Source organism: Trichechus manatus, unplaced genomic scaffold, assembly GCF_000243295.1.
Source record: "Trichechus manatus latirostris isolate Lorelei unplaced genomic scaffold, TriManLat1.0 scaffold00107, whole genome shotgun sequence".
NCBI lineage: Eukaryota > Metazoa > Chordata > Mammalia > Sirenia > Trichechidae > Trichechus > Trichechus manatus.
This window is the reverse complement of record NW_004444043.1, coordinates 6,455,163-6,469,503: the sequence shown is the minus strand read 5'-3', so window position 1 is coordinate 6,469,503 and position 14,341 is coordinate 6,455,163. Positions and strand designations below refer to the sequence as shown.

Here is a 14,341-nt window from a genome sequence, read left to right as displayed (position 1 = left end):
CTTTCTATGGAAGAGTCAGAATGCAAAGATTGGGAGTTTTTTTCCCATGGTTACCCTCTTCCCTTCTCTTTGAGGAAACTTCCCAATTCTTTTATGAGAACCAGACTCAAATTTTCTTGCCATGCTCTATAAAGTTCCGTGTAAATGAAACAATAAAACCTTACTATAAGTCCTCAGCACCAAGTTAAGATATGTCTTGATAAATGAATATAAATGTATTGTGACACTCAAGTGAAAGTAACAAGAGTTCATTCTTACAAAGCTTCTATTTTCTGTAAGATATTGGGGAAGAAACTATGCTTAAAATATAAATGTTTTTCTTCTATTATATTTCTGGACATTATTCACTACACCTAGAATCTACTTGTTCAGCATAACTGAGATGTTAATCATGGCCTCTCCTAGAGCTTCTCTTTTTCATCATATGCCCAAAAAAACCCACTGCTGTCGATTCTGACTCATAGCAATCTTATAGGACCACATAGAACTGCCCCCATAGTGTTTCCAATATTGTAAATTTTTATGGAAGCAGACTGCCACATCTTTCTCTCATGTTCACTCATATAAGTTCAATGAATTAAGACAAGGTACCCCTGGGACATCTAACTCTCTATTTACCAGTCTGCAGAGCTATGGAAGGAAGAACTCAAAAATAAGGTCATGGGGAACCTCCTGGTGAGTCTGGGCATTTCTCATGACTAAGCCCTGGTGGCACAGTGGTTAAGAGCTTGGCTGTTAACCAAAAGGTCAACAGTGCAAATCTACTAGCCACTCCTTGGAGACCCTGTGGGGCAGTTCTACTCTGTCCTATAGAGTCACTATGAGTCGGAGTCAATGCAATGGCAATGAGTTTGGTTTTGGGCTTTTAATGAGGCTGAAAATAGACTGATGGGAATTCCTACTTAAAATGAAGGGGCTGGCTATCAGGATTTCCTCACCTTGGCATGTAGGGAATAGTTTGTGGTTTCACTTGGTTGAAGGTATAGATCAGTTTTTGAGCAGCTCTTTGTTGTTGAATTTCCTGCAGGAGTATTGATAAAAAAAATATTGGTTTATTATCACATGCCTACTAATTAATGACCATAAATTACTACAGGCTTCCCAAATGTGATTTTTAGCCTTATTCAGCTCCCATCACGCCCCACCCCAAAAGCAAAAACCCAACAAAAATAACAAAAAACCAGCACCTCCAAAAAATAATCTTGGGGTTGGGGATTATGGCCTTCGACAGGATGTAGCCAGCTCCCCTTTCTCTGACCTATCTATCTCTGCTCCAATTTTCTGAGTTTCAGGCTTACCCTGAGGCAAAGATGGAGCACGGTACTCTCCTGGAAGATTTTATGCCATGTCTGTACAACCTCAGGAAGAAAGGACTTCACAATGAAAACCTGCCCTGGCTTGAGAACATCATCCTCAGACCAGGTGCTGATGACTTTCATGGCTTTGCGGAGACCGCCGCCCATCTCCTCTTCGGACAACACCTGGATCATGGCCGCTCTCCCATGCTGGGACCAGGAGGACATGCTTTTATCGAGGTTCAGAGGGGAACTCTCCTCCAGCCTGTAGACAGTCACTTCTTCTCCTGCTGCAAAAAGAAGTGAAGATGAGTTGTTAAATGAGATGATCGTGTCCAGGACATTATGGCCGCCCTAAGTATCAAGTCAGAGTCAGTTCAGTTACTCAAGTGATCAGAGAGAATGGGAATTGGAACTACGCAGGGACTAGAGCAGAATAAGGATCCGAGAGACAAAGCATCAGAGGATATACAAGAACAAGTTGTTCCTATTGTAGACTATAACTGTCAAAAACCAAACCAAACCCATTGCCATCGACTTGATTCTGATTTATAGCGACCCTATAGGACAGAGTAGAACTGCCCCATAGAGTTTCCAAGGAGCGGCTGGTGGATTCAAACTGTCGACCTTTTGATTAGCAGCCACAGCTCTTAAGCACTGTGCCACCAGGGTTCCAGACTATAACTGTAGAGGATCATATTTCTTTCGTTAAAAGAAATTCTTCTAAAGAGAAAGTTCATTATCATCTCCCTAAGGAAGCTATTCAGATTTTTTTTTTCTCAATTATCCCCACATGAAATTTTAATACTGCAGATATCCTGTATATCTCTTTATGAACTGATGTATATGTATTTACATATAAAAATAAGAAGACTTTTTTTTGCCCCCTTAGGAGTGAACTACCCGCATTGAGAATGTGAAATTTAACCCAGTTGGAGTCAGACATCACCAAGGTCATACCCCCATCCTCTCCTTCCTACCTTTGTGCCTTTGGACAAATTACTTAAAGCCTCGATTTCCTCATCAGTAAAATGAGGATAAGAATAATGCTTACCTCATTGGATTGTTGTAAAGATTCAATATGTTAACATAGCTAAAGTGAACTAGAACCTCAGATACAAACTCAATTGCACCTAAAAGATTTTGGGTTCAACACGCTATTTAAATCTATACCACTTCCACTTTTAGGCCATTGAACAGGAAGCAATTCTTATTCAGCCTAGATTCCACCTAATAGAATGTTTAATGGTTCATATTAGAAGTAGCATATTCTATACACAGCTTCTGTGGAGCTTGTGTTTAATTTTCTCCTTAGGCCTCTGTATCAAATGGCTTTTTGTGAACACTATACTGGTTTACCTAAAAAAAGAATCCATTCAGTTCCTTTTGCATTTAATTGCATATCAAAAAAATATGTCCAGGTAATGCTTAGTAGGGAGCAGCGGTAGAATTCTTGCCTTTCATGTGGGAGACTCCAGTTCGATTCCCCACCAATGCACCTCAAGCACAGCCACCATCCCTCTGTCAGTGGAGGTTTGTGTTTTGCTATGATGCTAAACTGGTTTCAGTAGAGTTCCTAGACTAAGACAGACTAAGAAGAAAGGCCTGGGTGATCTATTTCTGAAAAATCAGCCAGTGAAAACCCTATGGATCACCACCGTCCAATTCCGTTGTACACAGAGTCATCGTGAGTCAGGGACCAACTTGACAGCAGCTAACAACAACATGCTCAGTAACATACTTTCAATTATTTATTCTTGGTGCCCAGATAAATGCCGCTAAAGATCCCTTTGAGTTCTAAATACCTAGTAGATTTGGAGCAAAGCTACTGATTGGCAAGACCAGCTATGGAGAAAAGTAGAAGGAGACAGCATCTGCATTAAAGACCAGAAGCCAAGCTGTCTGTCCCCATGTAAACAGTATGAGGGAATGAAGATCTAGAACAGTGAAGGGACCTTTGTTGTATTGTCAATCGGCTCATACTTTGCACTGCAGGGCAGAGAAACTCTAGTAGCCTGGGCTAATGCGAGCTTGTTTTTCTTTACTACTTCAGCCTTTAAAAACGACATTTGCTTTCTGAGCTAAGTGCAATTAGTGGACATGAAACAAAATAAACAAATAGGAAAACAATACACAAAGCATTTCTCTTCAGATGCCTGTTGGCTTTTGCCATGTTGGCATTGATCACTTCCTTCTGTGTTTATTATGCATGGTTGGTTTGCTTCTTTCTTTCCTACTTACTTCCAAGTCTTGAATCAGTGAATGCCAGGTGCAACATCCTTGCTTTCTTCCCAGCGGCTGCTCAATAGAGGTCCCATCCCCATGGTGTTAGACTTTGACTGTAGATGCCAGCCATGGCAGTTAACAAGAGTTTCCATTTTGGGAACTAATCTTACTAAACCATAACCACCATTAAAACAAAATTTTCAACTAAAATGATGCAAAGTAGGTTTTCCTTTGATTTACTTAGATATTGTTATGCCTCTGTCCTGGCATAGCCTCAAGGAGATAGAAATGGCACTCACCAAAGAGTTGGATTGGTGTAAATGGTATGGTCTGAGAAAGCCTCATTAAATTGTTCCTTTCAATGGCTGCAAACAAAAACAGATTTACTTAAGAGTGATGGGAAATGTGGAAATGTCTAGCGGTGATGGCTGCACAATATGATGAACGTAATTAATGTCACTGAAATGTACATGTAAAAAATGTTAAAATGGCACATTTTTTGCTATGGCAAATATATATATATACACACACACACCCACCACAGGAAAAAAACAAAAAAAAAGATTTACTATTTTAAGTATGCAACAGTGGGTTAAATTTACAAAAAGCCTTGCCAACGTCAGTATATTCACATAATGCTAAAATATTTAATTTCAAAGACCTCTTATTTTTGTCTTCATCAATAATATTATCTATGATACAGTTTAAAAAATAATACTTTGATAGAATATTTTGATACCTGTGGTGTCTTTTGATGCCTTGTATAGAATAGATTATATGAGATTATATAACATGCTCTGAAGCAGAACTACCACCTCCACACTCCTGAAAATCAAACCTATATTAATCCATGAGTACCGGGAACTTTCTTTTAAATGGCATTTTAATCTGTGGTCTTCATTCTCTGTTTCCATTTTCCAGAGCAAATCTAATACACACTGGACTGTGGGGACATCTACTGTTGATTTTGCACAGTTCACCTTCATTTCCCAGAGAGAGAGCTGAAGAGTAATTTTAATTAGGAGCAAGTGATCTGCATTTTCCTGTTAAGAGCCCTATCATAGCAGCTCAGAGTCAATATGAGTTACAGTACTCCTCACCAGAGACTTTCTTAAGTTGACAGCTGGAGTCAAAATAATGGATTACTGCTGAGCTGAAAAACACGGTTATAAGAGCTTGGCTTGGAATGAGGAGCTGGGAATCCACAGAAACACTATTCACTACCAAGGAGAATTCAGTATAAGGCAGTCTATTGCTGGACTCTAACCAAATGACCTTAATATACTAATAATGGTAATTATAGCACCAATAAGCTCTTACCCATGTACTGGACTTTAGACTGTGTGAAAGGCTCGCCCATGTATTATCTTATCCATTGTTGAGAGCAATGACTCCCTAGAGACCACCCAATGGCATGAGTCCAGTTGGTTGTTATATTGCTTTGCATTTCAAAGTGTTTTCCTTTTAATTCTTCCACTAGTCCTTTGGTGGACTGTTCCTCAGGAAAGGCAAGTACAATTATTCCCACTTTGAAAGAAAGACAACTGAAGCACTGTAAAGTGATGTTGCTTAAGAGAGTCAAGATCCTTGACATCTTTGTTTAATAACATCTTTGTAAAGCGTCTTGGTTGATTTCACTCTACACGGTTGGCATTCACTCACTGGCCATGTTCACAGAGGGCCCAAATGAGGGTATAAAACTCTCAAAGAAAAAGTTTCAGGCCTGTGTCCTTCCCAGCCTAAAGTACTGAGAGCTCTGGCTTTGGGATGGCTTTGTACTTGTAAGGAATCTTTAGATCTCAAGGTCATCTCTCTGCTTCCCAATTTGGAACTTGCAATACAAACATTTTTTTTTAAATCCAAGTTCTCTTAAATCTTAACAACTTGTTTTTCCCAATCAATGGCAAGGTAAAAAAATTTGAATGTTCTTCTCATCAGGGTAAACCACAATCTTCAAGTGGGGAGCCAAGCAATATTACAGAATTCATCCGTATTTCTGTTTGCAATGCAGAACCACAGACGTTTAGCTCAGTTGACATGTCTGTGTGCACATGCATCCTACCTGAATAATGATGGTGACACTCTTGAGGCCTTTTTAAGGAGGCTGAGATTTCTGAAATTATAGAGAAGATTGGCATTTTAATTACTTGGCTGGAGATAAATACATGCTTATGAATATATTGCTTTCAAAGTTATTATTGAACAGGTTAATCAGAATGGCTTCTCAGTATTTGAAAAAGATTGCCTAATATCCTTTAACCACATTATTGCTCATGGTATCCTGACAGCTTCCAATCATCAATGTAATATCTCCAAACATGTTTATATAGGGAATTGAAGAGAGACAGGTAATATTAGCCTCAAAGATGTATTTCCTCTGAACCAATTACACCTCTGGGTTGCAGAAGGCACTCAGCTGCCCATCACACTTCACGACATCCCAAAAGCACAATTCTCTGAGCTCTCTACGAAGATACAGTACCCATATAAAGACATTATTAATACCAAGTTATTTGCAGACTACTTCACTGACCTAAAATAACAACAAAATGATGACAACACATTAAGAGGTATACACCAGGAACAAAGGAGGCAGTGGGTAATATAACACCAAGGGATATATTTGGTTATAGGGGACTATGTAAACAACTTGGAGAAATACCTCCTCCAAGTTTAGCTGGTTCTCTTCTATCTGCTCAAGTGCTAAAGTACAAGGCTTCAGAGAAACCCTCTGCAACAGTTTTGCCATTTCATAAAAGCAAAATTAAAGTGGAGAGCTTTGGTCTCGTGGTGGCAACTATTTTATACCTAGTAGATAAGCACATAATGAGCCTAGTTTCACAGATCTCTCAGGCTTCTTGTTGCTGGATAAGTAAAGGAACAAGAATCACCTCCTTTGGTGGGGTCTGGTAAAAAGTAAGATTAGTGGGAAAGACTCTTCCTTTCTGAATTCATTCAATAAAAAAAAAAAAAAAAAAAAAACATATTCCACTTTCACCATGGGTCATGCTAGGCACAAGAGATGGACTTAAATCTTGACTCCCACCCTAGTCAAAAAAGGATATACTGGGAGAGAAAGTCATGTAAACTATAACCACAATATGGTTTGCTAGGTAATATAACAGAGGTATATATAAAAGTTATGCAACATAGTAATTTTGCTTAGAAGGTAGGGCCTTCATAGACAAGTAGTGTGAAATAGTTAAAAGGTAAGGCCACCTGAGGCCAATAAAGCTGGGTTTCAATCCTGGCTTCACCACATAAGGTTCATTCAGTTTACATTGATTCAGTCCCTATTTATTGAGCACCTGCTATGTGCCAGGCACTGGTCTATGCTCGAGAAAAGAGCAGTAATCTAAACAGATAAAATCTCTGCTTACATCCTAGTAAAGGGAAATAGAAGCTGAACAAATAAATATGTACATATATAGTGTATATACTACACAGTAGAGTGTATATATCAAGTTAAGAGGGTCAGGAAGTGTGGAAGACAGAACAGTTGCTATTTTATATAGGGTGGTTAGGCAAGGCCTCTCTGATAAGGTGAAATTTGAGCATAGGCCTGATAAATGAAGCAGTCACAGCAATGCAAATACCCTGAGGCAGGGCTATGCTTGCCACATTTAAAAAAGACTGCGTGACCAGGTTGAAGCAAGTGGAGAGGAGATGAGGCTGGAGAATTGTGGGGGAGCAGATCAACAGAGGCTCGTAGGCAGTTTTGGACTTCTTTTTACCAAGTGAAATGGAGAGCTATTTGAGCAGAAGAGTGACTTAATTTGAATTTCAGTTTAAAAGGATTGTTTGGGCTGCTTTTGGGAAATAGACTAGTAGAGAGCAATAGTGTGGAGGTCATACTATAATACAGGGGAGGGATGATGGTGACATAAAACATGGTGGCAGTGGTGGAGATAGCAAAGTAATCTGATTCTTGATATATTTTAAAGGATTTATGGATGTATTGGATGTGGGGATGTGAGAAATGGAAGTCAAATATGATTTCAAGACTTTGGCCTCACAACTGGAAGGATGGAGTTGCCATTTCCTGAGATAGGGAGAAGAAAGATGGGACATCTTGTTTGAAACGCTTTCGGCATCCACATAGACGTGTTAGTAAGTGGTTGATCATATTCTTCATGGCAGACATACTGACAGCACAAAAGGGATCAAGCTGGAAATTTGGACTGGAGCCAGACAGCCAAAAGCGTTGAGAAAGACTCAAGGATTTGCAGGTAATGGGGAGCCATTGAAAGTTTCTATGTAGACGATGATTTATCATTCGGAAAGATCATTCCGATAGGAACATGGGAAAGTTTAAAGCGAGAGAAACAAATCAGAATGTTAACACAAAATCAAGGACAAAAGAAAGTATACGTTTTTTTCTCTAGGAAAATAAATGTTGGAGACGTTAAGGCAGAAATAGTGGCATGGAGCAAAACAAAGAGCTTTCTAAGATGCTTGGGGTAGAATGGAGTTAGAAGGCGAGGCTGACATCAAAAAGCAGCCAGATGGGAAGAGGACTGTAAATGACAGATTCCCAGCTCGAGTAAAGGAAGAGGAGGCAATCAGAGAGACCAAGAGCAAGTCAACAAAGAAAGAAAAGGCCAACCATGGAAGAAGACCCTCACAGAAACACAGAAAGGAGAGAATGTCACGAAGGACAAAATGATCAACAACAAATGTCACAAGTTACATAAGACTGAAAAGAAGTCATATGATTTGACAGTTAGAGTGAGTTTCAATAGAGTGTCAGGGACAGAAACTATAGGCGGTGGGCTGAAGACCAACCACCAATACTCTTTCAATTAATTTGGGGGTGAGGAATAGGGGTGGAAATTCGAAAGCCAGCTAAAATCAAAGATTTTTTTTTTTCTTTTGGATAGAAATCTGTAGACTGAGGAGAAGAAATCAACAAGATCCTAGAAGAAAAAGATACCCACTCTACATCAGACGGGTCAAGAATATGTAAAGGAGCTGGTAGACTGTGGTGAAGTTTAAGAGTAGCGACTGAGAGGGGCTTTGCCGGGGAGCTGTCTCACATGGCTTAGGTCTCCACTAAGCCGTTTTGAGCATCGAGTTATACTGAAACTATACAGAAGGTATCTACATACAACCTCATGAACGGCTCTGAATCGGCAATATGTAAAAATAAGTGACAGAGTTGTGGAACAGTAGAAATGAACTCAGTGGTTATGCCCTCACTCTCAGAAATAACTGGAGAATCACAGTAAAACACATGTAATTTAAAAAGAAATTTTTAAACCAGGTAGCAATCCTGATTTATCTGGAGAAAGATATTCAATCTTCTACCCTTCTACTGAACTTCCTACTTGGTATATTAGACAAAAATCATAAATAGAATTTCCAAAACTACAAAAATCTCAGCAGGACAGTGAAGCTTGATCATTAATACGATTAAAAAATAATGAAAGTTTTAAATATAAAAACTTACTGTCAAGTCCACTTGAACTTCTCAACCTGTTTGAAAAAAATGAAGTTATTTAAATCATGCTTTGAATTGTGCAATGATCAAAGAAAGGAAAAAGCATGTGAAACAGTAACAACACAGATTATATATACGGAGCTGTGGTGGAGTAATAGTTAAGCATTCACTGCTAACTGAAAGGTTGGCAGTTCAAACCTTTCTCCACAGGAGAAAGACCTGGCAATCTGCTCCCATAAAGATTACAGCCTAGAAAACTCTATGAGGCAGTTCTACTCTGTCAGATGGGTTGCTAGGAGTCGAAATCAACTCAATGGCACCTAACAACAACAACATCCACACACATATAAAGTTCTTTGAAAGATAGGTATCAGTTACATCTGCCCAACATCTTTATCAATGAATAGTTTACTTTCCCACAATTATTTTCGTATAAAAATGAGCACCAGATAGTCATGGAAGTCATTTACTATGCTCAAAGCTAACTAAAAGCAGTTTTTTGTTTGTTTGTTTTTTTTTTTTTTAATTAGCTATGTGATCACACAACATATATAAGATTTAACTGTGTTTGTGTTGCTCTGGATCAATTAAACTAAAGGGTTCCTGAACTATGCAAAGCAGATGTCTATAGATGAGCCTGTGAATGTCCCTGGACAAGCCTACAAATCAGTTTCATTAGCCCACGTGGCCCCTGAATGTTCATGGGCTGAAATTAGCTCTCTTTAAATTGTTACTTGCCCTGTTCAAGTGCACAAGTGGCCATGGGCAAGTCTGAATAAATGCATTCAAAGAATATCTCCAGTATTTAAGGTCCTTAGGGAAGAAAGTACAATTACAATTACTGTTTAATTTCATGCTGCAATAACCCACAACTCTGCATGAGCACAACCTACCGAACCTTCGACTGAAGAGTCACGTGCCCTTTGAGGCAGGCTTGCACAGAGACTGTGATGAGAGCTCCAGAGGAAAGATCATTTCAAACTGAGCTGACTGCAGACTGAAAGTGGCCTTCTACCTGCTTGGGATCAACTGGCCCTTCTGTAGATAGTTTTAAATCCCTCCCCACCCTCATCCCTGACCTCATAGCTCTGTGGATAGCTAATCTGATGATGTAACTGGAAGATCCAGAAAACATCAAAAACAAAACAGAGCAACCTTTGCTTGGCTGGTTTTCAAAATTTACTTCTCTGAATAAAAAAAACTCAAAAAACAAAAAAACCAGACCTGTTGCCCTTGAGTTGATTCTGACTTATGGCAACCCCATGTGTGTCAGAGTAGAATTGTGATCCATAGGGTTTTCAATGGCTGTGACATTTTGGAAGATCGCCAGGGCTTTCTTCCGAGGTACCTCTGGGTGGATTCGAACCACCAACCTTTCAGTTAGTAGCTGAGAGCTTAACTTTTTACTTCTCTGAATAAATAAAATTCCAGGAGGCAGCTATTTAAATCCACAAGCATGTGAGTTCCCCCTCTCCCTCACCCTATCCCCACCTTCTCCCTTCTCCCTTTCTCTCTCTCTCTTTCCTCCAATCCTTACGGCTTTGGCAAACAATTAGGAGATTCCCAAAAAACCAAAGGAAAAAAAATCAGAAAAATCAACCTCATATGCTAAAAGGAAAAAGTTGGAAAAAATAACTATTTTTAAAACCAAAAAATAATTAGATCTTCAGTCTAAGTCTTTTCATTTAGGCAAGGCAGATTTACTTTCACTCTTTAATGCAAATTCACAATCTTATCTATCAGAAGAGACAGAATAATCATTCCATTTTTTGACACTGAAAAGGCAAATGCTTCATTTGCTATAGGAGTACGTGTCTCATTATATTCTTAAAAGACACAGAGGTGAGATCTTGTCGCTAGAAACAGGAACACTTGGAGAATAAATGATTTTCATTCTTGCTAACAAAAGAAAAAATATTGTCATTTGACATGCACTTTTTCCCCTTTTCTGCCCAAGTGAAACCTTTGCTCCCAATGAGGTTAAAAAATGGAAGTCAAGGATGCTTAAAGAGAGAAACTTAGAAATACTCACAGGAAGTTCCTGTTGAGGTTGGTGCTCCTGGAATTCCTCCAAGAGTTTTTGCTCAGATCCTGAGCAGAAGGGAGAGGTCATTACATGTATACCCAAAAAACACCCATTCCAAGCTTCCAGTTGTATGTTCACAAAACACACTCCATGGAGGAGAGATTTTTCTTTTCTTTCATTTGCCCAATATTTCTCTTTCAATCCACACACTAAACACTAGCTAGAAAGATGCCTAATGTTAGCACAATATAAGGATAATTAATTCAATGTAGTAATGGACTTTAACAGAATAGAATTACTTTTATGGGGATATCTGAAGGAAAAATGTAAAATATGCAAGTGTTAATGGCAACAGGAGTGATCAGTTATAATGACATGAAAGAAGGGATAGAGGTCAAAGTAGATAGACAGCAACTATGATTACATGAGTACATCCTATCATCAGAAGTTTGTCATTTCAGTTGATGAGTGTAGTTTACAGGGATGATGAGTCCTCTACTAACTGAGCTATTTAAAATAACATTATTTGCATGTACATCATTCTATTTCCTATTAGATTCAACTAATATTTCTGGAGACCGAGTACACTCCAGGCATTATTTGAGGCATTTTTCTGGTTATTTCTGTTTTCCATTATCAATATTCTCATAAGGACGACATTAGCCTCATTTTAGTGATACAGCTAATAAAGCTGGTAGTTTAATTAATGTACATAGCTTTGTAACCTAGAACTGGCAAAGTCAGTATTTGAATATAAATCCGTGCCTCCGATGACCCTCAAGTAGCCTTACATTTGACCTTCAAAGTCTTTCACAGACTACAGTCCTACAAGAACCTCTGAGGTTGTCAGTATATATATGCTTTCCAAGTTCATATACATAAGTTTCAAAGCCAGACCAAAACTGAGTGTCTTGGGATACTCTAACTAGATCATGCTTTCCACATAGTGGATGGCACTAAAACAAGGCAGATATTTGTAGATGGTATAATTAGATAGACTGCAAAATCAGATAATGTCAGCATTGGAGAAACGCTGATGAATCTTTACCCTCTGATGCTCGAATCCCCTCCATCACACCTGCCAAGGGGTTTGTTCAGCCTGTGCTTGAAGAACTACAGAACTCACTACCTCCTGAAATAAATCATTCCATCCTTGGAAAACTCCAATTGCTAAAAATTTCTCCTCCAATCTTTCTCCCAGTAGCTCCTATATGGTGGTTCTGGATCTACCTCTTAAAACAGTGTGGAAAAGATCTTATTTGTGTTCCATAATAAATTATCAGGTGGATAGGTAAATTTTATAAGGAAGAGCAAGGAAAGGATAACATAGGGGTTCAGAAAAATCAGAGCAGAAATTCAACAGGTAGCTTTGAAAAAAGATCTAAATTTAACGCTAACAAAAGCATAGACATAAATTCACAAATTAAGAGACATAAGGTAAAACAGACACAGTCAATGAAGTGAAGAAGTGTGTGAGTGAGCACTATTTTAAAAGAACTAATAAGATGTTCTTACCTCTCGAGACCGCTTTAAGTAATCACTGATTTGCGCAGCATGTCGTTCAATTTCTTTACCTTTCATTTCCTGACATATGTAAGGTTCTAGATCTTGTAAAAAGGAAGAAAAAAATTGGAGAATACTGAAAATATTTTACACTCAAATTAGAATTCTCAAATAGAAAAATCTGAACACTGCATTTGTCTAAATTTGGATACAGTTTTCTTTCTGTTTTGCCCAAGTTTTACCAAGTTATCTTTGTTCTTTTATCTCAAGTGGTTGAAAGTTATATATTCTGTCTCTAGACTTCTATAGCTACATTTTTGGAACCCTGATGTCGCAGTGGTTAAGAGTCACAGCTGCTAACCAAAAGGTTGGCAGTTTGAATCCACCAGCCACTCCTGGGAAACCCTATGGGGCAGTTCTACTCTGTCCTATAGGGTCGCTATGAGTCAGAATCGACTCGACAGCAATGGGTCATAGTGACCTGTACATTTATAACAAACTTACATTTCTCTATGAAAGTCAAAAATTAAATTGTCCACGTTGTTATTGTTGTTAGTTGCCATTGAGTTGATTCCAACTCCTGGCAACCTATGCATGGAGAATAGAACTGTTTCATAGGGTTTTCAAGGCTGTGATCTTTCAGAAGCAGATTGCCAGGTCTGTCTTCTGAGGCACCTCTGGGTGGGCTCAAACCATTAAGCTTTCAGCCAGTAGTTGAGCACTTAACAGTGTGTGCCACCCAGGAACTCCAAATCATCCATAGCCTCTCCTATAAAACAAGACCTTTAGTACTTTTTTTTACATTTATCTTCCCCTGCCCCTTATTTTGCATAGTTTATTTAAAATATGTGGAATTTTAGTTACGAAATGTTAGGAACTAAATGTTAAGCATCATAGTAGGCTACTTTAAAAAAAATACTAGAAAAGGAATCAAATTGATTTAATTGTTAGCTTTTTCTTTAAAAGGATGGTAAGGATCACTATTGTTATTACTTTTTTATATCTGGCACTTACAGAGTGGCTGGCATATAGTAGGTGTCCAATAATTATTTAATAAATAACTGAAAATAGTATTTATTAAGAGTCACTGGCTACCCTTTGCCACAAGACCAGAAGAACTGGATGGTGCCCAGCTGCCATTACTAAACGTTTTGATCAAAGATTCTATAGAGGGATTCTAATCAAAAGGGGAAAAATACAGAACAGAATTTCAAATTCTCATAGAATCCAGACTTTCTAGAGCCACTGATGCTGGATGAACTCCCAAAACTATTGTCCTGAGATAATCTTTAACCCTTAAGCCTTAAACCAAAAATATCCCTTGAAGTAGTCTTTAACTCAAACAATAGTTTAGCTTAATTAGTAAAGAATGTCTGCCTTGAGTATTGTGCATTTTTAAGAACTGTCTATATGGGACCAAACTGATGACAACAACTTGAAATATTACATAGGAAACTTAGGGGGCAGTGAGTTTGAGTTAATGTTAATGGGGGAGGAACAACTTGGAAAAAGAGGGTGAGAATTGTTGTACAATTTGAAGAATGTAACCAATGTCACAGAACTGTACATGTAGAAATTGTTGCATTGGTGTATGTTCTGCTGTGTATATTTTCAACCACAACAAAATAAAATACATATTTTTTTAAAAGTCACTGCCTAATGTAGGAGACAATGGTTGTATTTTTTTTCCACTTAATGATTATGTGCTGGAAAAAAAGTACATAACGAGTGCAGATAACCTATTGGAAAATCGTAACACTTCATATATGATATTCTTTATTATGTTTGAGTATCATAAAATTATGAATAATATTGTTTCAATGATATCACAGTATTATAATTCAAATAAAA

General features: G+C 38.2%; 1 protein-coding gene across 1 annotated transcript; it reads right to left on the bottom strand.

Moving 5' to 3' along the window:
* Positions 1-864: 864 nt before the first annotated feature.
* Positions 865-12,568, bottom strand: LOC111821813 (transient receptor potential cation channel subfamily M member 6-like). Its single transcript, XM_023737770.1, has 7 exons — positions 12,503-12,568; positions 10,994-11,052; positions 8,971-8,996; positions 5,584-5,634; positions 3,821-3,886; positions 1,299-1,585; positions 865-1,021 (listed from the first exon to the last, which is right to left on the bottom strand). The coding sequence occupies exons 1-7, from the start codon at positions 12,566-12,568 to the stop codon at positions 935-937; spliced, it is 642 nt and encodes a 213-aa protein (XP_023593538.1). The 3' UTR covers positions 865-934.
* Between the last annotated feature and the right edge of the window lie 1,773 nt (positions 12,569-14,341).